Source organism: Apodemus sylvaticus, chromosome 15, assembly GCF_947179515.1.
Source record: "Apodemus sylvaticus chromosome 15, mApoSyl1.1, whole genome shotgun sequence".
Classification (NCBI taxonomy): Eukaryota; Metazoa; Chordata; class Mammalia; order Rodentia; family Muridae; genus Apodemus; species Apodemus sylvaticus.
In genome coordinates, this window is record NC_067486.1 from 8,929,275 (window position 1) to 8,956,463 (window position 27,189).

The following is a 27,189-nucleotide window of genomic DNA, read 5'->3' on the forward strand; positions in this document are numbered from 1 at the left end:
TCAGGAAACAAGCTGGAGTAGCCATTTGAATATCAGATAAAATTGACTTTCAACCCAAAGTCATCAAAAGAGACCCTGAGCGACACTTCTTGCTGGTCAAAGGAAAAATACAAAAAGAACTGTCAATCCTGAACATCTATGCCCCAAATGCAAGGGCACTCTCTTTCGTAAAAGAAACTTTATTAAAACTAAAAGCACACATTGCACCTAACACAATAATTGTGGGTGACTTCAACACTGCACATTCCTCAATGGACCGATCAGGAAAACAGAAACTAAACAGGGACACAATGAAACTAATTGAAGCTTTGGACCAATTAGATTTAACAGATATATATAGAACATTCTGTCCTAAAACAAAAGAATATACCTTTTTCTCAGCACCTCATGGTACCTTCTCCAAAATCGACCATATAATTGGTCACAAGACAGACCTCAACAAATATAAGAAGATCGAACTAATCCCATGCCTCCTATCTGATCACTATGGAGCAAACGTGGTCTTCAATAGCAACAGAAACAACAGAAAACCCACATACACGTGGAAACTGAACAATACTCTACTCAATGATACCTTGGTCAAGGAAGAAATAAAGAAAGAAATTAAAGACTTTTTAGAACACAATGAAAATGAAAACACAACATACCCAAATCTATGGGACACAATGAAAGCAGTGCTAAGAGGAAAACTCATAGCCCTGAGTGCCTCCAAAAAGAAAATGGAGAGAGCATACATTACCAGCTTAATGACACACCTGAAAGCCCTAGAACAAAAAGAAGCTATTTTGCCCAGGAGGAGTAGAAGGCAGGAAATCATCAAACTCAGGGCCGAAATCAATCAAGTAGAAACAAAGAGAACCATACAAAAAATCAACAAAACCAGGAGCTGGTTCTTTGAGAAAATCAACAAGATAGATAAACCCTTAGCCAGACTGACCAAAGGGCACAGAGAAAGTATCCAAATTAACAAACTTAGAAATGAAAAGGGAGATATAACAACGGAAACTGAGGAAATCCAAAAAATCATCAGATCCTACTACAAGAGCCTGTACTCAACACAACTGGAGAATCTGGAGGAAATGGACAATTTCCTTGATAGATACCAAATACCAAAATTAAATCAGGACCAACTAGACCATCTAAACAGTCCCATAATGCCTAAAGAAATAGAAGGAGTCATAGAAAGTCTTCCAACCAAAAAAAGCACAGGACCAGATGGCTTCAGTGCAGAATTCTACCAGACCTTCAAAGAAGAGTTAACACCAATACTCTTCAAACTATTCCACAAAATAGAAACAGAAGGAACACTACCCAATTCCTTCTACGAAGCCACAATTACGCTGATACCAAAGCCACAAAAAGATCCAACAAAGAAAGAGAACTTCAGTCCAATTTCCCTTATGAACATCGATGCAAAAATACTCAATAAAATTCTTGCCAACCGAATCCAAGAACACATCAAAACGATCATCCACCATGATCAAGTAGGCTTTATCCCGGGAATGCAGGGTTGGTTCAATATACGGAAATCCATCAATACAATCCACTACATAAACAAACTCAAAGAACAAAACCACATGGTTATTTCATTGGATGCTGAAAAAGCATTTGACAAAATTCAGCATCCTTTCATGCTTAAAGTCTTGGAGAGAACAGCAATTCAAGGCCCATACCTAAACATAGTAAAAGCAATATACAGCAAACCGGTAGCCAGCATCAAACTAAATGGAGAGAAACTTGAAGCAATCCCACTGAAATCAGGGACCAGACAAGGCTGCCCCCTTTCTCCTTATCTTTTCAATATTGTACTTGAGGTACTAGCTCGGGCAATTCGACAACATAAGGAGGTCAAAGGGATACAAATTGGAAAGGAAGAAGTCAAACTATCATTATTTGCAGACGACATGATCGTCTACCTAAGTGACCTAAAGAACTCTACTAGAGAGCTCCTACAGCTGATAAACAACTTCAGCAAAGTGGCAGGTTATAAAATCAACTCAAGCAAATCAGTGGCCTTCCTATTCTCAAAGGATAAGCAGGCTGATAAAGAAATTAGGGAAATCACCCCCTTCACAATAGCCACAAACAGTATAAAGTATCTTGGGGTGACTCTTACCAAACATGTGAAAGATCTGTATGACAAGAACTTCAAGACTCTGAAGAAGGAAATGGAAGAAGTCCTCAAAATATGGGAAAACCTCCCATGCTCATGGATCGGTAGAATCAATATAGTTAAAATGGCCATTTTGCCTAAAGCACTATACAGATTCAATGCAATACCCATCAAAATCCCAACTCAATTCTTCACAGAGTTAGAAAGAGCAATTATCAAATTCATCTGGAACAACAAAAAACCCAGGATAGCTAAAACTATTCTCAGCAACAAAAGAAAATCTGGGGGAATCAGTATCCCTGACCTCAAGCAATACTACAGTGTAATAGTGTTAAAAACTGCATGGTATTGGTACAGTGACAGGCAGGACGATCAATGGAACAGGATTGAAGATCCAGAAATGAACCCACACACCTATGGCCACTTGATCCTCGACAAAGAGGCTGAAAACATCCAATGGAAAAAAGATAGCCTTTTTAACAAATGGTGCTGGTTCAACTGGAGGTCAGCATGCAGAAGAATGCGAATTGATCCATCCTTGTCTCCTTGTACTAAGCTCAAATCCAAATGGATCAAGGACCTCCACATAAAGCCAGACACTCTGAAGCTAATAGAAAAGAAAGTGGGGAAGACCCTTGAGGACATTGGTACAGGGAGAAAGTTTCTGAACAGAACACCAATAGCGTATGCTCTAAGAGCAAGAATTGACAAATGGGACCTCATAAAATTACAAAGTTTCTGTAAGGCAAAGGACACCATCAAGAGGACAAATCGGCAACCAACAAATTGGGAAAAGATCTTTACCATCGTACATCAGATAGAGGGCTAATATCCAATATATATAAAGAACTCAAGAAGTTAGACTCCAGAAAACCAAACAACCCTATTAAAAATGGGGTACAGAGTTAAAGAAAGAATTCTCACCTGAAGAACTTCGGATGGCGGAGAAGCATCTTAAAAAATGCTCAACTTCATTAGTCATTAGGGAAATGCAAATCAAAACAACCCTAAGATTTCATCTTACACCAGTCAGAATGGCTAAGATTAAAAATTGAGGAGACAGCAGGTGTTGGAGAGGGTGTGGAGAAAGAGGAACACTCCTCCACTGCTGGTGGGGTTGCAAATTGGTACAACCACTCTGGAAATCAGTCTGGCGGTTCCTCCGAAAACTGGGCACCTCACTTCCAGAAGATCCTTCTATACCACTCCTGGGCATATACCCAGAAGACTCCCCACCATGTAATAAGGATACATGTTCTACTATGTTCATAGCAGCCCTATTTGTAATTGCCAGATGCTGGAAAGAACCCAGGTATCCCTCAACAGAAGAGTGGATGCAAAAAATGTGGTATATCTACACAATGGAGTACTATTCAGCCATTAGAAACAATGAATTTATGAAATTCTTAGGCAAATGGATGGAGCTAGAGAATATCATACTAAGTGAGGTAACCCAGACTCAAAAGGTGAATCATGGTATGCACTCACTAATAAGTGGATATTAACCTAGAAAACTGGAATACCCAAAACATAATCCACACATCAAATGAGGTACAAGAAGAAAGGAGGAGTGGCCCCTGGTTCTGGAAAGACTCAGTGAAACAGTATTCGGCAAAACCAGAACGGGGAAGTGGGAAGGGGTGGGTGGCAGGACAGGGGAAGAGAAGGGGGCTTACGGGACTTTCGAGGAGTGGGGGGGGCTAGAAAAGGGAATCATTTGAAATGTAAATAAATATATCGAATAAAAAAACAAAACAACAACAACAAAAAGAAACCTTTACAGAAAGTCACGGGTGGTCAAAATGCAGACAATAACAGGCCATAAAAAAAAAAAAAAAGAAAGGCAAATGCTTCAAGGATTAGGTCGTATATAGAATCAACAGTTAAATCATGTTTGTGTTTATATATACATGTGCATGTGTATATGTGAGTGTGTTGTGTGTGTTTTCAGAATAGGTCATGAAACATAGTCACCAGGAGAAGAGAAGATATAAATGGAATGGGTAAACAAGAAAATAATGTCATGCATGAGACATGAAAGCAGACAAGGGGTAGGGGAAGGGGGTGTGGAGGGGTATTAAGGAGAATCTAATCAAATGACCAGTGTATATGTAATAATATCATGACATCCACAGCAGACTCCTTAAAGGCTATCTGAGTGTGTCAGACCACCTTTAAATCTGCCAAATTAAGTGGACTTAGATGTATGGCTAGATTAAAAATAATCCCAGATACCAGCTTGCATGATTCTACCTCAATATGTAAGGTGGAGACCAAATGAGAAAGATTGAAGCCCCTAAACAGAAACTCTCCCACAAGGATACACTTCTACATACGATCCTGTGCGCGCGCGTGCACACACACACACACACACACACATCAATACATACAAACACACATGATGTCACAAATATACATAAAAAGACATGGAGAATAGAAAACTTTTCAGGAATTCAGCTAAGAAAGATCTGAACACAAAACTACTGCACAAAATGGGGTTCCAAACAAATAAAGGAAAAAGTGTATCGGGAGGGAATTCATACAGAAGTGTGTGGGGACAAACTCAGCTAAGAAAAAGCTAAGGGAATATCAATGGACACTAAAAGGAATTGAAATTTATAATAGGTATTCTTCAAAGAAATAGATGTTGGTGAAAAATGGACATAATAATATCTCAGAGATGCAAATTAACATCACGGTGAGATTAGTTCTCACAACTGCTTGATCTTTAAAATTAGAGAGAAAAATGAATGTTGCAGGGCATGTAGAGAAAAGGGCAGCCTTCCTAATTGTTGATGGGAATATAACTTAGAGTAGCTATGAAAAAAATTAGCTTGTGGCATAACTGCAAATATACAGGGAAGTGACAGATGATCTAGAAGTCATATTGCTTCTTATATAATTAGATGTAAATCACTGCATCCTAAAGAAATAGGTACCCTACGAAGTTGCTACAATCTCTGTAATAGTCTAGTTATAAATACAAGAAAATGGCCATCTGTATTTGAAATGCTGTCAGGAATTGCTTCTTTGTCTCTATAACTTCCTTTCCTCTTCATTATTTCCATCCTCTCCCTTCCACATGTCTGTTTCCTCAGATATTTTCCTCTTTTTTATTCCCCTTATGCACTCCCACAACTACCTCCATCCCAGTAACCAATCAGATACAAAAATCACAAAACTTACAGGAATTATTTTGTAAACTTTATTCATTTAATTATATGATGCTACATAGTTTTTGTTTATTTTAATAAAGGTTGAGAATCAAACTTGATATCACTTACAGAGTATGATGAAGATAACATAAAACACGACGCTTTGTCCTAAAGTTATAATTTGTGAAGACATTTGTGAGTTCCTGATATGGAAACACTTGAAAGCCCCTCTGGTTAGAAAGGCTGGGTATGTGCATAATCTCCTCAGTAGAAGCCATAGGACCAGTATCTTCTACAGCACAGTGGACGGCAGCAGCCATAGCCATAGCCACCAAAGCCACCATAACCACAGCCTAGGCTACCATAGCCATAGCCCAGGCCTCCATAGCCATAGCCCAGGCCTCCATAGTAGCTGCCGTAGTAACACATGGTGTCAGGAGTGGAGTGGAGTGTAGAGAGGAAGATTAAGTAGTAGGTTTCTGGAGTCTGGATATAACCATCTCCCGAGGGCCTTTTATACACCTGGATGTTTGGTGACAAAAGCCACAGGCATCATGACATCACACATGTCTCTACTGTGCTTTAGAATACATCAGGTGCTATAGTTTACTGGTCAAACAACACTGCATAACTGAGATAATTGTGCTCATGTGTTAGGATCCCAAGGTCAGATCATGAGTCTTTAATTTGAAAACCTGGATCTAGTTTCAAGACAATGCCTCATTCTATATTTAGTTTATTTAATACTCATGAAACTTTCCTGTGCCATAATACAAATCATTGACATCTCTCTCCTGTTTATGTCTGTTTGTTTTGTAGTGCACTATACTGAAAGTATCTTTTTGTTTTCCTTGCTTTGTCTTGCTGTTGTAAAATAAATATGTATTTACAAAGTTTTTATGATGAAAAATGATCTGCAAATTGATTATGTTGTTGGTTAGTTAATGACCTAAGCACATTTTTTTCCATATAATTTTACTATGGTATGTAAATTACACTGATCTATAGCAGAGTAGAACTTTCCATCCTGCGATATATTCCTCAATTTTTCATTTGTATGCCTCTCTTTGCCTTATTTTTCAGTTTTATTACTTTGATTCTGTGGTATTCTTTGAGATCAGATTCTGTGATATATCTAGCATCTTACTGTCTACTTAGTGTTTTTTTTTTTGTTCTTAGAGTCATCTTGTGTGTTCTTATGATCATTAGGATTGTGCGGTCTAGTTCTGTTCAGAATAAAATTGCAAATTTTTACAGAAATTGCACTAAATCTATACCTTGCTTCATCAAACACACTCATTTTCGTGTTAGTAATTCTACCAATCTATTAACAGGATGTGTCATTCCAAATCCTAGTTTTTTCTTCAAATTATTTTCTTCACACAAAAATATTTCCCCATGGAAGTTACTTTCTTAACTGTGCTGAAATGGTTCACTCTTATCATAGGACTTTAGTTTGTGTCAAATTGATACCAACTCTTTAGAATAATTGATCCATTTCAACCTGACAAACTCAGGCCTATTAAACACAAACTCTTGTTATGAATTTATCACCAAGATCTCACCAAAAATGCAATAACCTTAAAGTTCTCTGTGTTTTTACAGGTTCAAACACATTAAAAGTTCAGTACCTCTAATATATGCAATCTTTTTTTTTTCCAAAAATCCAGAATCTCTTTTAAAAGTTTAAGATGTGTCAACTGTGGGCTGCTGTAAGACTTAAATAAAACTGAATACATTCTTACTTGAATTGGGAAGAACCAGGGCATAGTCACAATCAGATAAAAGCAAAACAATCTACCACTAGTGTAAATAACACCGTGTATAATGCCTAATATTCACATTCAATCTTCTTGACTCCTCTAAACCCCTGGGTCACTTCTCTTCTCGTCCCTATGCAGCCCATACAGCTTGTCTTCTCCAGAAGGACAGGGTGAACTGCACTGCTGCTGCTACTCTTCTTGGTTGTCCCATGGTAATGGAACCCAATCCCTTCCCCCAACATTTGATATTGATACTATTACTGCAACAGGCATAACCATGGTGTTGGTTCACAGAATATAGACTTTGGATTGGAAAAAAAGGTGACTGCTTTAAGAGTCCCTTATTAGGATGTCTTAGGAGGAATGTGGAAGATAATCGTGCCAAGAGTAATGTGAATTATGCTGCCCGGTTCAAGATATTTCAGAGGAGAAGAATATAATTACATGACCTTGAAACAATTCTTGTGGCATTTTGGCAAACAATGTGGCTGCTTTTTGCCTGTACCTGAGGCTAAATTTAAGACTTTTGGATTACTGGTGTTAGCGTTTAAGTTTCAATAGAGCATGACATTTCTAAAGTTTTCCTTCTCCTGCTGTCTGCAGTTACAGATTTAGAACTCCGAGCTATTTCTTCATCACTATGTCCACCTCATGCCATCATGCTTCCCCTTATATAGATAGAAGACTCTACTTCTGAAACTACACACAGGTTCCAATTAAATGATTTATTTTTAGGATGTGTAAGAAACATACATCTTCACACCAATAGAATATTGACTGAGATATATGATAAAGGGAGGGGTTGATATGAATGTATCCAAAATTCATTAAAATTAATTTTTACTTAACACAGAATTTTTGCATTTAAAATAGATTTATAGAAATATAAGAAGGACAAATGCTTCAAGGATTAGGCCATATAGAGAGTCAACATTTGAATTGTGTGTGTGTGTGTGTGTGTGTGCATGCTATGTGTGTGCTACGTGTGTTTGTATGACATCTCATGAAACTAAAAGGCACAAGGAGAGGTTATAAATGGAATGGATAAACATTAAAATAATATTATGCATGAGCGATTTTTAAAGAGGAGACATTGGGGAAGGTAGTGTGGAGAAAGATGAAGAAGAATTAAATAAAATAAACTACGTCTATGAAATAATATCACAACACCCAAAACAGACATCTTAAATACTAGTTGAGTTTATCATCCCAACATTAAACCTGGCAGATTAAATGGAATCAGATGGATAACAAACTATTAAGAATTCCAGATAGCAGTTTACATGATTCTACATCAATATGTAGGGTGGAGAGCAAATGAGAAAGGTAGAAGCCCCCAAGTGAAATCCTCACACAAGGACACACTAACGCATGATCCTGCACACATACACATACACATGAATACATGCAACACACACACATGCAGTCAGAAAAAACAAAAGAATAAAAATATTGAAATAGAAAACTTTTCAGAGATCCAGCTAAGTTAGTTCTGAACAAACCACTATATAAAAAGATGCTCCACACAAATGAAGAAAATGAGTATATCAGAAAGGGGATTAATGCACAAATATAAGTTGGGAGTGATATACATAGCTAACCTAGCCAGCCAAAAGAATATAAATGGACGCTAAACTAAGCTGAGATTTAGAACAGGTGTTTTTCAAAGGAATAGATACAGATGAATAAGTACACAAAATGATGTTCTACTTCACTAATATCTCTGAGATACAAATAAAAAACAAGATGCTATTTCAGCCAATGACTGTTAATTAATATTGGAGAGAAGAAAGATCAATGTTACAGAGCATGTAGAGAAGAAATGTTGATGGAAATGTAACTTAGTGTAGTAATGTGAAAAATAGCATGTGGCATGTTTCCAAACACACAGGGAAGTGACAGATCATCTAGAATTCACACTGCTTCCAATACAATGAGATGAAAATCACTGAATAATAGAGAAATAGGTATCCTACCAAGTTTATTGTTACAGTCTTAATCTTCAAGTCTTAAATACAAGAAAATGAACATCTGTATTTGAGCACTGACAAGAATTGCTTCTTTCTCTAACTTTCTCTCCCCTTCCTTATTTCCCTCCCTTTTACTTCTCCATGTCTGTCTCCTCAAATATCTTCCTGTCTTTTACTCCTCTCACACATTCCCACAACTACCTCCACACATATACAAAAGCACAGAACATACAGAAATTATTTTGTAGAGTTTATTTATTTAGTTATTTGATGATACACCCTTTTAAATTACAGGTTGAGAGTTAAATTTATAATCATTTTACAAAGTATGATGAAGATAACACAAGACATTATCCTAGTCCATATTCAGAGGGGGAATTGGATTACTATGTTGTACTTCAATTATATTTTACATAGTTGGTCCTAAAGTTAGAATTATTGAAGACATTTTTTAAGTTCCTGGTCTAAAACCACTTGGAAGCACTTATGATTAGATAGCCTGGATGTCTTACTAATGTCCTCAGTAGAAGCCACAAGACCAGTATCTTCTACAGCACAGTGGGCGACAGCAGCCATAACCATAGCCACCATAGCCACCACAGCCACAGTCACAGCCACAGCCATAGCCATAGCCTAGGCCACCATAGCCATAGCCCAGGCCTCCATAGTAGCTGCCGTAGTAACACATGGTGTCAGGAGTGGAGTGTAGAAAGGAAGATTAAGTAGTAGGTTTCTGGAGTCTGTATGTCACCATCTCCTGAGGGCCTTTTATACAAGTGGATGTTCAGTGACAAAAGCCACAGGCATTATGACATCACACATGTCTCTACCGTGCTTCAGAATACATTGGGTGTCACAGTTTACTGGCCAAACAATGCTGCATAACTGAGATAATTGTGCTTATATGTTAGGATCCCAAGGTCAGACTTTGAGGCTTTAACATGAAAATCTGGATCTAGTTTCAAGACAATGCTTCATTCTGTATTTAGTTCAATTAATACTTATGAATCTCTCCTGTGCCACAATGTAAATCATTGAAATCTTTCTCCTCTGTCTGTTTTGTAGTATTCCATATTGAAAATATCTTTTTGTTTTCCTTACTTTGCTTTGTTATTGTAAAATAAATATGTATTTTCAATGTATTTTTTGATGAAAATGATCTACAGATCGGTTATATTGTGGGTAAGCTGATGATCCTTATTATATACATAAGCATAATTTGTCATTTGTTTTTACTCTCACATGTTAATTCTGATGAGCATACTAGATCCTTCCATCTTGAGATATGTTCTTTAATTTTTCATTTGTATGCTTGTTTTTGCCATTATTTTTCAGTTTTTATTACTTTGAGTCTGTGGTATAATTTGAGATCATATTCTTTGGTAGATCTAGCATCATCCTTTCTGCTTAGTGTTGTTTTTGCTCTTAGATTCGCCTTGTGTGTCCTCATCATCATTAGTATTGCCCTGTCTAGATCTTTTCAGAACAAAAATTGGAATTTTTATTGAAATTGCACGAAATCTGTACATTGGTTTATCAAACACACTCATTTTCATGTTAGTAATTCTACCATTCTATAAACAGGATATGTCATTCCATATCTTAGATTTTTCTTCAGATTACTTTCTTCAAAAAATGGATGTTACTGATGATTATGTTAAATAATATGAGGCAAATGGAAGAAGTTGGACCGCTAGTAGATGATGTACATTTAGTATTTTATACATGTTTAAACATCATGCTTTGTTAACGATGTCACCTGTATTAGACTGACCACATGCTAGATTATTCTCCAATTAGCAGAAAACAGCTGGATAGCACAAATCAGATTGAGGCAAATTAGACAACAAATAATAATCTTAAAGTTGGTTGGGAAGAGAGATGAAGTCTCAAGTCCTCATTGCTATGGTAAAATGCCATGAACAAAAACAAGTTGAGGAGGAAAAGGTTTATTTGACTTAAACTTCCCCATCACTGTTCATCATTAAAGGATGGCAGGCTCCTGGAGGCAGGAGCTGATGCAGAGCCTTGGTGGGTACTTCTTATAGGTTTGCTCATCATGGGTTGCTCAACCTGACTTCTTTCTTACAGCATCCAGGACCACAAGTGGCACTACTCTGAATTGGCCACATCCCTCCCTCATCAAAAATCAATTAATAAAATGCCCTACTTGCCTACTTCCCTATTTTATGGAGTCACATTGTTAAGTGAGCTGAGGTTGTTCACTCCTATCATAGGACTTGAGTTTGTGTCAAATTGATGCAAACTCTCCAGGATAATTGACCCATGTCAGCCTGACAAACACATGTCTGTCAAACCACAAACTCTCCTTGCATATTTATCTTCAAGACCTCACAAAGAAACACAAATTTAAAATTTTCATTGCTTTTACAGATTCAAGCACATTAAATGTTCAGTACCTCTAATATATACATTTTTTTAAAAAAACCCAGAATCTCTTTGAAAAGTTTAAAATATGTCAACAGTGGGTTACTGTAAGAATTAAATTAAACTGAATACATTCTTACTTGAATTGGTAAGAGCCAGGGCATAGTCACAATAAGAAAAAGCAAAATAAGATACCAATGCTGTAAATAATGTCTAGAATCCACCTTTAATCTCAGTTCTCTAAACACCTGGGTCCCTTCTTCACTCTGCCCTCTGCAGCACACACAGCTGCTGCTTGTCTTCTATGCATGGCCATGCTCCACTGCACTGCTCCTGCTGCTCCTCTTGGTTGTCTCATGGTCATGGAATCCACATCCTGCCCCCCAAAACAAGATGGCATCAGGCATTGGGTATTAATATGGCAGGCCTAACCTTGGTGCTTGTTCACAGAATAAAGACTTTGGATTGGGAAAACAGGTGGCTGTTTTAAGAGTCCTTTATTAGGCCACCTTAGTAGGAGTGTGGAAGATAGTTATGCCAGTACCAATGTGGATTATGACCACTAAGTTCAAGATATTTCAGAGAAGAATATAATGAAATGAATAGAGATCATTCTAATGTTATTTTGGCAAACAATGTGACTTCTATTACTGAAAGTCTACCTGAGGCTAAATTTAAGATGTTTGGATTAATGGTTTTGGCTTTGAAGTTTCAATAGACCATGCAAAACCCAGATTTGCCCTTTTGCTGCCTGCAGTTTCAGACTTAGAACTCTTCTAGTTCTCCGTCACTATGTCTGCCTGTGTGTCTTCATGGTTCCCCCTCATGATAAGATACCTCTGAAACTGCACTCAAATTGCAATTAAGTGTTTTCTTTTTTATGCATGAGAGATGAAAGTCTAGGAAGGGTTGGGGAAGGTAGTGTGCAGAGGGATGAAGAAGAATTAAATAAAGGGACCAATGTCTATGAGATATTATCAGGTTACCCAAAGCAGAGGTCTTAAAGACTAGTTGAGTGTGTCATGCCACCATTAAACCTGGCGGATTAAATGGAATCAGATGGATAGCCAAACTAACACGAATTCCAGATACCATCTTGCATGCTTCTACCTCAATATGTAAGCTGGAGAGCAAATGAGAAAGGTAGAAGTCCAAAAATGAAACTCTTAAACAAGGACACATTAATACATGATCCTGTACACATACACATACCCATGGACACATGCGACTCACACACACACACACACATGATGTCAGAAATATAAACAAAAGAATAAAAAACATTGAAATAGAAAACTTTTCAGAGATCCAGCTAAGAAAGTTTTGAATAACAAAGCTACTTTATGAAAAGATGCTCCACACAAATGAAGAAAAATGAGTATATCAGAAATGGGATTAATGCAGAAATATAGGTTGGGAGTGATATACATAGCTAATCTAGCCAGCCAAAAGAATATAAATGGAAAAAATAAGCTGAGATTTAGAACAGGTGTTTTTTGAATGAATAGATACAGATGGAGAAAAGGACACAGTCATGTTCTCATTTACTAATATCTCTGAAATGAAAATCAAAAAAAAAGATGCTATTTCAGCCCATAACTGTTAGATAATTAATATTGGCAAGAAGAAAGATCAATGTTACAGAGTATGTGGAGAAGAGAGCACCCTTCTGTATTGTTGATGGAAATGTAACTTGGTGTAGCTATGAGAAAAATAGCATGTGGCCTGTTTCCAAACACACAGGGAAGTGACAGATCATCTAGAATTCACACTGCTTCTTATACAATGAGATGAAAATCACTAAATCTTAAAGAAATAGGTAGCATACCAAGTATCTTGTTACATTCTTTATAATAATCAAGTTATAAATTAAGAAAATGAACATCTGTATTTGAACACTGACAAGAATTGCTTCCTTCTCTAACTTTCTCTCCCCTTCCTTATTTCCCTCCCTTTTACTTCTCCATGTCTGTCTCCTCAAATATATTCCTGTCTTTTATTCCCCTCACGCATTCCCATAATTACTTCCACATGTGTAACTATTCGGATACAAAAGCACAGAACAGACAGAAATTATTTTGTAGAGTTTATTCATTTAGTTATATGATGATATACATTTTTAAAATATAGATTGAGAGTTAAATTAATAATCATTTTACAGAGTATGATGAAGATAACCTAAAACATCATCAAGGTCCACATTCAGAGGAGGAATTAGTTGACAATGTTGTACTTCAAATATATTTTATATATTTTGTGCTAAAGTTAGAATTTTTGAAGACACGATTGAGTTTCTGGTCTAAAACCACATGGAATCCTTTCTGCAAAATGTCCTCAGTAGAAGCCATAAGACCAGTATCTTCTACAACAGAGTGGGCGGCAGCAGCCATAACCACATCCATAGCCACAGCCATAGCCGTAGCCCAGGCTTCCATAGCCATAGCCCAGGCCTCCATAGTAGCTGCCATAGTAACACATGGTGTCAGGAGTGGAGTGTAGAGAGGAAGATTAAGTAGTAGGTTTCTGGAGTCTGGAAGTTACCAACTCCAGAGGGCCTTTTATACACCTGGATGTTCAGTAACAAAAGCCACAGGCATTGTGACATCACACATACTTCTACTGTGCTTCAGAAAACATTGGTTTGCCATAGTTGACTGGTCAAACATTGCTGCATAACTGAGATAATTGTGCTCATATGTTAGAATCCCAAGGTCAGATCATGAAGCTGTAACATAGAAACCTGGATCTAGTTTCAAGACAATGCCTCATTCTGTATTTTGTTTATTTAATACTCATGAATCTCTCCTGTGCCACAATGTAAATCATTGAAATCTCTCTCTCCTCTTTATGTCTGCTTGTTTTTTAGTGCTCCATACTGAAAATGTCTTTTTATTTTTCTCATTTTGCTTTGATATTGTAAAATAAATATGTATTTTCAAAGTATTTCTGATGAAAAGTGATCTGTACATTGGTTATTTTGTTAGTAAGTTGATGACCCTTATCATATATATACACATAATTTGTGATTTAATTTTACTCTTGTATTTTCATTCTGCCAATCTGTGATCATAGTAAATCTTTCCATTTTGAGATATGGTCTTCAATTTTTCATTCATATGCCTGCTTTTGTGATTATTTTTCAGTTTTTGTTACTTTGATTCTGTGGTGTATTTTGAGATCAGAGTCTTTGGTAGATCTAGCATCTTTCTGTCTGGTCACTGTTGTTTTTTGCTCTTAGAGTCACCTTCTGCATTCATATGATTATTAGTATTGTGCTATCTAGTTCTGTTAAGAACAAAAATGTGAATTTTTATGGAAATTGCATAAAAATCTATACATTGATTCATCAAACACACTCACATGTTTTCATGTAATTCTATCAACAGGATGTGTTATTCCATATCCTAGATTTTCTTCAAATTATTTTCTTCAAAAAAGTGGATGTTATGGATCATTTTGTTAAACAAAATGAGACAAATGGAAGAAGGTGGACCACTGGTAAGGTATCTTTAGAATTTTATATATGTTTAAAGTTGAGGCTTTGTTAATGATGCCACCCCTGGTTGGCAAACTACATACTAGATCATTCTCCAATTAGTAGAAAAGGAGCTGGACACCACTAATTAGACTTACGGGAATTAGACAACAAATAGTAATCTTAATGTTGGCTGGGATGAGAGATGGTGTCTTAAGAGTCCTCATTGCTATGGAAAAATGCCATGACCAAAAGCATGTTGAAGAGGTTAAGGTTTATTTGGCTTAAACTTCCCCATCACTGTTCATCATTGAAGAATGTCAAGACAGGAAATCAAACAGGGCAGGATCCTGGAGTCAGGAGCTGATGCAGAGCCATGGTGGGTAATCCTTTCAGGCCTGCTCATCATGGGTTGCTCAACCTGACTTCTTATAGCATCCAGGACCACAAGTGGCGCTACTCTGAATGGGCCACGCCCCTCCCTCATCAAAAACTAATTAATCAAATGCCCTACAGGTTTGTCTAATTCCTTATTTTATGGAGTCACATTGTTAAGTGAACTGAGGTTGTTCACTCCTATCATAGGACTTGTGTTCGTGTCAAATTGTGTGTATAATTTACCCATGTCGACCTGACAGTCAAACACATGCCTGTCAAATCACAAACTCTCCTTGCATATTTATCCCAAAGACCTTACAAAAAAAAACCCAAATAATTTTAAAGTTTTCAGCTTTTTCAGATTCAAACACATTAAAAGTTCAGTACCTCTAATATATAAAATCTTTTAAAAAATCCAGAATGTCTTTGAAAAGTTTATAATACATCATCTGTGGGTGACTGTAAGAATTAAATTAAACTGAATACATTCTTACTTGAATTGGTAAGAACCAGTTCATAGTCACAATAAGAAAAAGCAAAATAAGATACCAATGCTGTAAATAATGCACTGCACAATGTCAAGAATCCACCTTTAATCTTCTCAGCTCCTCCAAACACCTGGGCCCCTTCTTCAGTCTGCCTTCTGCAGCACATGCAGCTGCTGCTTCTCTTCTATGCATGGGCATGCTCCACTGCACTGCTCCTGCTGTTCTTCTTGGTTGTCTTATGGTCATGGAATACATACACCCCTCCCTCAAACAAGATGGTATCAGGAATTTTGTATTAATGTGGCAGGCCTAACCTTAGTGCTTGTTCATAGAATATAGACTTTGGATTAGGTAAACAGGTGACTGCTTTAAGAGTCTCTTATTAGGCTACCTTAGTAGGGGTGTGGAAAATAGTGGTGCCAATACCAATGTGGATTATGACCACCTAGTTAAAGATATTTTAGAGGAGAAGAATATAATTAAATGAATAGAGATCATTCTCATTTTATTTTGGGAAACCATGTGACTTCTTTTTCTGAAAATCTACCTGAGGCTAAATTTAAGATTTTTGGATTAATTGTGTTGCCTTTGAAGTTTCAATAAACCATGCAGAACCCAGAGTCTCCCCCTGAAGTTTCAAATTTAGAACTCTCTGCTACTTCTTCATCACTATGTCTGCCTGCATGCCATTGTCCTTCCCCTCATAATAAAATAGGACTACACCTCTGAAACTATAGACAAGTTGCAATTAAATATTTTCTTTTTCAAAGTGTGGTCATGATACATCTTCAGAGAAATAGAACATGGACCGAATTACTAATAAGGGAGAAGAATTGAGATGAATATATCTAAAATTCATTGTAATTAATTTTCACCTAATATAGAAATTTTACATTTAAAACATTTTTTGAAGAAATGCTTAAAAGGAAGACAAATGCTTCAAGGCTTAGGTTATATAGAACCAACATTTGAATTGTGTGTGTGTGTGAGTGTGTGTGTTTGCACAATACCTCATTAAACTAAAAGGCACCAGCAGAAGTCATAAATAGATATACAAGAAAGTAATATTATGAATGAGAGAAGAAAGTAGAGGAGGTGTTGGGGAAGGTAGTGTGGAGTGGGATCAAGGAGAAATAAATAAATTGACCAACATCTATGAGATAATATCATGATACCCAAAGCAGACATCTTAAAGGCTAGTAGAGTGTGGTAGTCTACCATTAAACCTGGCATATTAAGTGGAATCAGATGGATAGCCAGCCTAACAAGAATTCCAGATACCATCTTGCATGTTTCTATGTAAGCTCAATATGTAAGCTGGAGAGCAAATGAGAAAGGCAGAAGGCCCCAAACAAAATCCTCCCAGAAGGACACACAAACACATGATCCTGCACATACACACATATACATGGACACATGCAACACACACACACACACACATACACACACACATGATGTCAGAGATACAAACAAAATAATAAAAAAGCAGTGAAATAGAAAACTTTTCAGAGATCCAGCTAAGAAAGTTCTGAATAACAAAGCCACTGTATAAAAAGATACTCCACACAAGTATATCAGAAATGGGATTAATGCAGAAATATAGGTTGGGAATGATATACATAGCTAAGCTAAGCAGCCAAAGGAATATAAATGAATGCTTAAACAAGCTGAGATTTAGAACAGGTATCAATCAAAGGAATAGATACAGATGAACAAATAGACAAAATGATGTTCTACCTCACTAATATCTCTGAGAGGCAAATCAAAAACAAGATGACATTTTAGCCCACAACTGTTAGATAACTAATATTGGAGAGAAGAAAAATTAATGTTACAAAGCACATAGAGAAGAGGGCGCCCTTCCCTATTGTTGATGGAAATGTAACTTGGTGTAGTTATGAGAAAAATAGTATGTGGCATGTTTCCAAACACATAGGAAAGTGACAGATTACCTAGAATTCACACTGCTTCCAATACAATGTGATGAAAATCACTGAATCTTAAAGAAATATGTACACTACTAGGTTTATTGTCACATTGCTTATAATGGTCTTATTTTAAATACAGCAAAATATCCATCTTTAGCTGAATGCTGAAAAGAAGTATTTATTTCTCTCCTACTTCCTGTCCTTTTCCTCATTCCCCTTCCTTTTTCTTTTCCTGTCCATTTTCTTGAATATTGTCCTCTCTTCTACTCCCCTCACACTTTACCACAAACACCACCTCAAAAGTTATGAAGACAAAAGCACCGACAGGAATTATTTTGTAAAGTTTATTTATTTAGTTATTTGATGATTCACATTTTTAAAACATAGGTTAAGATTTAAATTTAAAATCATTTTACAGAATATGAGGATAACATAAAACATGTTCATGGTTCAAATTCAGATGAGGAATTAGATGACCATGTTGAACTTTAATTACACTTTGTATATTTTGTCCTAAAGTTAAAATTTTTGAAGACATGTTTGAGTTCCTGGTCTAAAAACACATGGAAATCCTTCTGGCTAGAAAGGCTGGGTATCTGTATAATCTCCTCAGTAAAATCCATAAGTCCAGTATCTTCTACAGCACAGTGGCTGGCAGCAGCCATAGCCATAGCTACCATAGCCACCATAGCCATAGCCACAGCCATAGCCACAGCCATAGCCACAACCTAGGCCACCATAGTATCCACCGTAGTAGCACATGGTGTCAGATGTGGAGTGTCCAGAGGAAGATTAAGTAGTAGTTTTCTGGCGTCTGGATGTAACCATCTCCCAAGGGCCTTTTATACACCTGGATCTTTGGTGACAAAAGCCACAGGCATTATTACATCACACATGTCTCTACTGTGCTTCAGAAAATATTGGGGAGACATAGTTTACTGGCCAAACAACATTGCATAACTGAGATAATTGTGCTCATATGTTAGAAACCCAAGGTCAGATCATGAGTCTTTAATGTGAAAACCTGGATCTAGTTTCAAGACAATGCCTCATTCTATATTTAGTTCATTTAATACTCATGAATCTCTCTTGTACCACAATACAAATCATTGACATTTCTCTCTCCACTTTATGCCTATTTGTTTTGTAGTGCTCCATACTGAAAATGTCTTTTTGTTTTCCCTGCTTTGCTTTGTTATTGGAAAATAAATATGTATTTCCTAAGTATTTGTGATGAAAAAGGATATGGTCATTGGATATGTTATTGGTAACTTGGTGACAATATATGCATAAAAATATTTTGGATTTATTCTAAACTTATTCCATTCAGACATATTCTGTCATATATTTTTACTATGGTATGTTAATTCTACTGATCCATGAGCATAGTAGATCTTTCTATCTTCTTAAGTATTACCAATTTCTCATTTGTATGTCTGGTTTTTGGCCACTTTTATTTAATTTTTACTTTATTACAATGATTCTGTGGAATCATTTAAGCCCAGATTCTATTGCAGTTCTAGTATTTTCCTTTCTGCTAAGTTTGTTTTGGCTCTTAAGAATGATCCCGGCCTTCATCTGATCATTATGATTGTCTGTCTACTCTGTTCAGAATTTAATTGCAGTTTTTTATGGAGATTTCATAAAATCTGTACATTGCTTTAGCAACCGTACTATTTTTCCTTTCAGTAATTCTTCAGTCTATGAACAGGATGTATGGTCCTATATCCTAGTATTCTAGTTTCTTCTTCAAATTATTTTCTTCACAGAAAATGGATGCTATCGATCAATATGTTAAGATGAGCAAGGCAAACTAAAGAAGGGGGAATCACTTGTAGCTATCAGGCCTTTAGCATTTTTTACTTATGTAAATCATTTTTTCTTAATGATGTCCCTTCTGTTAGGTTGATCACAAATAGAGCAGGCTTCAATTAGCAGCTAAGATGGGCAATAAAAATTGGACAGAGGGAGGGGAATTAGACAACAACACTAATCTCAAATTTGGTTGGGAAAAGAGATGGTGTCTTAGAGTCCTCATTGGTATAGTTACATCACGACTAATACAAGTTGAGGAGGAAAGGGTTTATTTCATTAAACTTCCCCATCACTGTTCATCACTGAAGGAAGTTAGGACAGGGATCCAAACAGGGCAGAATTCTGAGGGCAGGATTTGATTTGGAGGCCATGGTTAGATATTGCTTACAGGCTTACTCATGATGGATTTCTCCACCTGATTTCTTATAGCTCTCAGGACCACAAGTCCAGAGTTAGCACCACTCTGTACAGGCTATGTCCCTCCGTCATTAATAACTAATTAATAAAATGCCCTATGGGGCTTGCCTAATTCCCTATTTTACAGAGTCACATTGTTAAGTGTGCTGAAGTAACTCACTTCTATTATATGGCTTCAGTTTGTGTCAAGTTGATACAAAACTTTAGTATAATTGACCCATGTTAACTTGACAGACACATGTCTGTTAAACCACAAGCTCTCCTTACATATTTATTCCCAATATCCCACAAATAACTTTAAAATTTTGACATTTTTACTTTAACATTTTTACAGACTCAAACACATTAAAAGTTCAGTTCCTTAAAATATGCAATGCTTGTATTTTTTCCAGAATTTCTTTTAAGTGTTGATAATCTGTTAAATGTGAGCTTATGTAAAAATAAAATTAAATTTAATAAATTCTTATTTGAAGAACTAGGACATAGTCACAATGAGATAAAAGTAAAAGAATCTCCTTGTAGTATAAATAATACACTGGGTAATTTGGGATCTGGTTCCAATCTTCTTACCTCCTCTAAGGTTCTAGATCACTTCTCTCACTCTGACATACAGCTTGTCTTTTATGCTTGGGCAGGCTCGACTATATTCTGCTGCTCTTGGTAGTGGTCCCATGGTAATGGAATCCCCCTCTACAAAATGTTGGTATAAGAATTGGGATGTTAATATGACAGACCTAACCATGGTGCTTGTTCTCAGAATATAGTCCTTGGATTCACAAAGCAGGTGATTGCTTTAGGAGACACTTAATAGGCATTCTTAGTATGAGTATGGAAAAAAGTGGTACTAAGAAAAATATGGATTATGACTGCCTTGCTTGAGAGATTTCCCAGAAGAAGAATATTCATAAAATTCTTGTGATATTTTGGCAAAGAATATGACTGCTTTTTGCCTTTGTCTGAAATGTACCTGAGGCTAAATTAAAAACTTTGGAGTAAATGGTGTTGGCAGAAGATATTTCAAGATAGTCTAGTCTTTACTGTCACATAGTTATTTTAACTTTTATGCAGATTTACAAAAAAGATACAAGTGCTAAAGATGATAAAAAAAGTTTTAATCAAAACGTGATGCTAAATGCAATAAACAAGTGATTACCTCAGAGAAAGATCCTGCCAGCCAAGCTCCCAACTTGTGAAATGAAATTAAAGAAAATCTTAAGCAGTGAAGGAAAATAATCAGAAATAGAAACTTGTTAAAGTATATTTGAATAAGGGGGCCGAGTTCCAAACCCACCAAGCTATGTCTGGGTTTGGTAACTGTATATGCTATGGATCCCCAGGTGGGGCATTTTCTGGATGGTGTTTCCTTCAGTCTCTGCTCCACACTTTGTATTTCCTCCCATGGGTATTTTGTACCCCTTTTAAGAAGGACCAAAGTATCCTCACTTTGGTCTTCCTTCTTCTTGAGCTTCATGTGGTCTGTGAATTATATCGTGGGTATTCTGAACTTCTGGACTAATATCCACTTAGCAGTGAGTGCATACCATATGTGTTCTTTTGTGATTGGATTATGTCACTTGGGATGATATTTTACAGAAGGGATACTTTCAGCCAACCATTGAACTGAGCACAGAGTCCCCAATGGAGGAGCTAGAGACAAAACCCAAAGAGCTGAAGGAATTTGCAGGCCCATAGAAGGAACAAAAATACAAGCCAACTCCCCAGTCCCAGAGTTGATGGGACTTAACCATCAACTGAAGAGTACACATGGAGGGTCCCATGCCTCCAGCCGCATGGGTACCAGAGAATGGCCTGGTTGGTCATCAATGAGAGGAAAAACCCTTGGACTGTGAAGGCTCATTGCCCCAGTGTAAGGGAATGCCAGGTCAGGGAAGCAGGAGTAGGTGGGTTAGTGAGCGGGGGGGGGGGGGGAGAATCTGGAGTTTTTGGAGGGGAAATGTGGAAAGGGAATAGTATTTGAAATGTAAATAAATAAAATATTAAATAAACTAATTTATATAAAAAGAAATGCTGCTAAGGTCAGATATGTAATAGAGGGGTCCCGGAATTAAAGCATAGGAAGTCCATTGTGGGAAGCTGTGAAGATGAATTGTATGGGAGACCCCACAGTGCTGGTGACACCAGGGTTTTGGGGTTCCAACTGAGAAGAGGCCCAGACTGCTTATAAAACCTGCCTAAGAGAAAGAAGTGTGTTCAAGTAAAAAAAAAAAAAAAAAAAAGAACTGAAAGAAGATAGGGATCTGGAGAGTTCTTTGACCTCAGACATGGGTATGCAGAGTTTAGAATTTGCCCATCTGGTATTTGACTTCCTTTAGTACAGTATTTAATAACATACCCACTTATCTCCCTTTTAGAATAGTAAGGTATATTCTGCACCATTGTATATTGAAAATGTGTGATCTGCTTTTTATTTTGCTCTCAAAACTGTTACAGTTAAGGGATTGCCTTGAGTCTCAAAAGAGACTTGGAACTTTGGACTTTTAAATAGTGTTGAGATTGTGGTATACTCTGGGGACTTTTGAAGTTGGACTTAATGTATTTTACATTATTATTTGGTTATAAGATTATGGGGTCTAGGGAGTACAATGTGATAGTTTCAATGAAAATGGCCACATAGACTCATGGAGTTGAATATTTGGGCAGTAGGGTCTGGAATTATTTGAAATGAATAGGAGGTGTGGCCTTGTTGGAGGAAGTGTATCACTGGGGATGGGCTTTGAAGTTTCAATAGCCCATGCAAAACTCAGAGTCTCCCATCTGCTGCCTGCAGATCCAGATTTAGAACTACTTCTCCATCACTATTTCTGCCTGAATGCCATCATGCTTCCCCTTATGATGAAGTAGGACTACACTTCCGAAACTACACACAAGTCCTAATTAAATGCTTTCTTTTTTAGAAATTGCTGTGGTCATGATACATCTTCACAGCGATAGAATATTGACTAAGATGTATGGTAAGGGGAAGTGTTGAGGTGAATGTGTTCAAAATTTGCTGTAATTAATTTTCACTTAATACAAAAATTTTAGATTAAATACATTTCATTAAAAGGAAAATGTCCGCTACAGAGTTTATTGTCACATTGCTCATAAGAGTCAAGTTATAACAACATGAGATGTCCATCCACAGGTGCATGCCTAGAGGATGGGATTATTTCTCTTTCCTTATAACCATCTCTCTTCCATTCTTCTTTCTTTCTGTGTTCATTTTCCATGTCTATCTTCTGAAATATCTTCCTCTTTTTTACTCCCTTCTCACTTCTCCACCCCCATGTGATCAGGCAGATACAAATACACAAAAATTACAGAATTTTTTGTCCAGTTTTTGCATTTATTTATTTGGTAAACCAGATAATTTTTATGCAAACGTTGAGAATTATTGTTGAAAACATTTAAAAAAGCATTATGAAGATAAATGTTTTTATAAACACCTCTGTTAATGATGACTGTCCAACCTAAGGTGAAACATTAGATGGTCATGTTGTGTTTCAATTGTTTTTTTGCAGATATTTTGGTATAAAGTTAGTATTTTCAAAGACATTTTCAAGTGCATCCTGTGAAAATTCTTGGAAGCACATCCAGTCTGCAAGGCTGAATAGATACAGAAATTCTTCAATAGATGCCGTAAGAGCAGTATCTTCTACACCATAGTGGGCGGCAACAGCCATAACCATATCCACCATAGCCACAACCATAGCCACAGCCACAGCCATAGCCACAGCCATAGCCTAGGCCACCATAGCCATAGCCCAGGCCTCCATAGTAGCTGCCGTAGTAACACATGGTGTCAGGAGTGGAGTGTTGAGAGAAAGACAGGCAGTGGGTTCCTTGAGTCTGGGTGTCACAATCTGCCAAGTGCCTTTTATACATCTGGTTGTTTGGCAGGGCAAACCACAGGCATTGTGGTGTCACACACAGTGCTTCTGAAAACATACTAAGTGCCATGTTTTGCTGGATGAACAAACAAGGCTGCATAACTGACATAATTATGCTCTGTGTCAGGATCATGATCAAACCATGGGTGTTAAAATCACGGCCTGGTTTTATTTAATAATTTATTAATAATTCATTCTAAATTTAGTTTATTGTATATATATATATAATATATATATATATTATATATATATATAATATATATATAAAATCTGATCCTGTTACATAATACAAATAATTCAGTCATCTACTTTTAATATCTGTTTCCTTCACAAGACTTCATAGATAAAATTCTTTGTGTTTTCTCTCTTTTTGCTTATTTTGTTATTATAGAATATATCTTATCTCTGTGAATACATTTCCTGGGTCTTGCTAGTAAAGCATGATCTAGTTATTGGTTATATAATTGGTGACTTATAGTGACCCTACATCTATAAAATACATATTATCAGATATTATGGATGTAATTTCATATATGTTGATTTAATGTTTTTTAGAAACATGTCAATGACCATGTAATGATCAGACAATTGGATGTCTACTTCTCTTTTGCCCATGTCTCATATGGTAATGTTTTAGATATAACTCTGAAATATGCCTCTGTTGGGTTGGGTGCTCCATCATCAGCTTTTAGGTACAGTTTCTTTTTTTCATTGGCAGTCACATTGGCTTTCAAAATGACTGTGAAGTTACCTATAGCAGTAACTTGTCTTTTGAATATTTTTTGGAAGAGTTCTAGGAATACATTTCAGTTTTAAATGCTTTGTCCAGTATGAATAAAATGAGAGATGACACCGACATTATTGTTCCCCTTAAAATGTGCCTGTATTCCTTAAAATATATGTACTCATTCTTTGTCTCTCAGTTTGTAGCTCATGAACAAAGATTTGCTGTAAACGATGAAACCAATTTATGAAAAAAAGTAATACTCATTTATGACCATATATTTAAATAAAATACAATAATATATTTATATGCTCATGTATCATTATACAGTCTGAGCAAGTTAAATATATTAAAACATATTTGTGTGTATACATATAGACATATGCATATAAAAACAACTGAGAAAGAAAGGATATAAATTTGGGGGAGAACAAGGCTGGATATGTGGGAGGTTTTGTAGGGATGAAAATGAAGGGGAAAATGGCATAATCATATTATAATCTCAAGATGAAAGAAACAATAAAAGAAAAAACTGTTGAAAAATAAAACCAATCAGTGAGTTTGACAGTCAAAGAGACACATCTATAGGTGAGGTACCAGCACTCAAACATAGGAACTGAATAATTTAGGAGAGGCTTCTACTTTTACTTTACAGAGCCTGGTCCCATAAATAATCCCATTTTAAGAAGGGATGGAAGAGCTCAAAGAAGCACACTTTAATAGGACATAATGCTATATGTAAAGAACCCCAAAGATTCCACGAGAAACTAAAAATTGGGAAACATTTTGAGCCTTAAGAAACAGGCTATAAAATCAACATACAAAAAAAAATCAGTAGCATAGTTACATATCACTAATGAGCTCGTCTAGAAACCAAAGAAACAACAAGAATTAGAGCCCCACTTGTGGGCACACTCAGGAATCCCATAAAAACTCTGGAAGCCATAATTTATACTCAGAGGACCTTGTGCAGACCTGTGCAGGCTGTAAGCTTTTTTTGCTTTAGTCCCTGAGTTCATGTGAGCTTCACTCAGTTGATTTAGAGGGACTTGTTTTCCCAATTCCTCCATCCCCTCTGGTTCTTATGCATTTTCCACCTTCTTGTTCATGGGTTTCTCTGGTCTCTGAAGGGGGAATTTGATGGAGATTTAGAGAAAAGTGTTCCGATGTTTCTCATGGTGAAAAATGGCAGGCCATGGGTATTTGTAATTATTTACATCCACTGTAGGAGGAAGCATCTCTGAAGACACCTCAAAAAGACACTGATCCAGGAGTACATCAGAATATCTTTAGGAGTCATTTTATCATTTTAGACCAGTATTGTTTTGTTTTAATATAAGTCTTTGGGATATCTAGTCTCAGGTTCTTGGTCACTCAAGTAGTGAAAGATATGAGTTCCATCTTGTGGAATGGGCCTTAAGTAAAACAGTTTTTGTTGGTTATTTCCACAAGCTTTGTGCTACCATTTCCATAAGCATACCTTGAAGGCAGTACACCGTTGTACATAAAGAGCTTGTATATAGCCTGGTATTCACATTTCTCTTTTGAGAGCATGCAGAATATGTTCCTGTACCAAAGATGCTGGAATGTAGAAGTGTTGGTTCTATGTGAACACCAGTTAGACATCTGCATCTTCAATAAGTTCTGTAGGTGTTCTCATTAGTAATGGGTCTCTGCTGTCAGTCTGTAGACAGTCTTCCCTTGATCCCTATTCCTTCTTTTGGCCTGGTTTGTTCTACTTCTGTGTGATAGTTTTTTATTTCATTATATTTTATTTTGTTATAGTCTTAAAATTGAATGAATTAATTAAAGCAAATCTAGCCACTATGGTTAGTTTAATAACTGAAATGTCACTTATACCTGTAGGAAAGACACAATTGTTTTTCTTCTCCAATAGAGTGACACTGGGTATGTCCACCACTCCAGGACAGGTCTTATGTTCTGGAGTTGTTGAGCAACATTTAATTGGATTCCACAGTATTTTCTAGTATGTTTTTTTATTTGGTTAAAGTTTGGTGTTATTTATTTTCTTTTTGGTGTGGTTTTGGTTTTATTGTTTTTTGGGGGGTATTGGATTTTTGTCTAATTTTTGAGAAAGGACGTAAGTTTGGATAGGTAGGAAGGGGGAGAGAACTTGGAGGATACAATCAAATTACTTAAATTTTAAAAATTGCTTTAAATAATAAAAATTAAAAATAAATCTTCAAAAAATAAAGAGACCAAAGAATAACTGTATCCATAAAGTTTATAAATTATCCTGTCCTAAACCAAAGTAAATAACCTCTATAATGAAAACTTTAGAGAACAGAAGAAAAACTTAAGAAGACGCTAAATAATTGAATGACATCCCATGATCGTGGGCTGTCAGAATTAATGATTTAAGAATAATATGTACCAAATCAATGTACAGATTCAATGCAATCTCTATCAGAGTCCTAATTATATTGTTAGTAAACTAAGACAACACAACACTAAAATCATGAAATCTACGTGCTCTCTATTCAAAACAGTGCTAAAGAGAGAGAATGAGGATGAGGTTATTATAACACTTGACTTCAAATTATTCTTCAGAAGCATAGTTAATGACACTAAATGCCACTAGCATAAAAACAGACACATGGCTTAGTTGAAAAGAAGAGGAAACTCAAGGAGAAAATCCATAGGACCATGGTTACTTAATCTTTG

The 27,189-nt window shown here is 36.4% G+C and overlaps 4 protein-coding genes across 4 annotated transcripts; all 4 read right to left on the reverse strand.

The window, feature by feature from the left end:
* Window positions 1-5,532: 5,532 nt before the first annotated feature.
* Window positions 5,533-5,697, reverse strand: LOC127665953 (keratin-associated protein 20-2-like). The gene has a single exon (XM_052158587.1). The coding sequence runs from the start codon at window positions 5,695-5,697 to the stop codon at window positions 5,533-5,535; it is 165 nt and encodes a 54-aa protein (XP_052014547.1).
* A 3,824-nt stretch (window positions 5,698-9,521) lies between these two features.
* Window positions 9,522-9,689, reverse strand: LOC127665949 (keratin-associated protein 20-2-like). The gene has a single exon (XM_052158582.1). The coding sequence runs from the start codon at window positions 9,687-9,689 to the stop codon at window positions 9,522-9,524; it is 168 nt and encodes a 55-aa protein (XP_052014542.1).
* A 4,034-nt stretch (window positions 9,690-13,723) lies between these two features.
* On the reverse strand, window positions 13,724-13,867 carry LOC127665962 (keratin-associated protein 20-2-like). The gene has a single exon (XM_052158594.1). The coding sequence runs from the start codon at window positions 13,865-13,867 to the stop codon at window positions 13,724-13,726; it is 144 nt and encodes a 47-aa protein (XP_052014554.1).
* A 4,400-nt stretch (window positions 13,868-18,267) lies between these two features.
* On the reverse strand, window positions 18,268-23,688 carry LOC127665939 (keratin-associated protein 20-2-like). The gene is made up of 2 exons (XM_052158571.1): window positions 23,586-23,688; window positions 18,268-18,386 (listed from the first exon to the last, which is right to left on the reverse strand). Exons 1-2 carry the CDS (start codon window positions 23,686-23,688, stop codon window positions 18,268-18,270), a joined length of 222 nt encoding a protein of 73 aa, XP_052014531.1.
* Between the last annotated feature and the right edge of the window lie 3,501 nt (window positions 23,689-27,189).

What these genes read in the sequence shown, in the direction of transcription:
- LOC127665949 (XM_052158582.1), bottom strand. Translation starts at nt 9,689, where the DNA reads ATGTGTTACTACGGCAGCTACTATGGAGGCCTGGGCTATGGCTATGGT.
- LOC127665953 (XM_052158587.1), bottom strand. Translation starts at nt 5,697, where the DNA reads ATGTGTTACTACGGCAGCTACTATGGAGGCCTGGGCTATGGCTATGGA.
- LOC127665939 (XM_052158571.1), bottom strand. Translation starts at nt 23,688, where the DNA reads ATGTGTTACTACGGCAGCTACTATGGAGGCCTGGGCTATGGCTATGGT. An exon ending in TGGCTATGGTTGTGGCTATG is followed by an intron (nt 18,387 to 23,585) that starts GTGGATATGGTT and finishes ATGGTGGCCTAG; the next exon opens with GTTGTGGCTATGGCTGTGGC.
- LOC127665962 (XM_052158594.1), bottom strand. Translation starts at nt 13,867, where the DNA reads ATGTGTTACTATGGCAGCTACTATGGAGGCCTGGGCTATGGCTATGGA.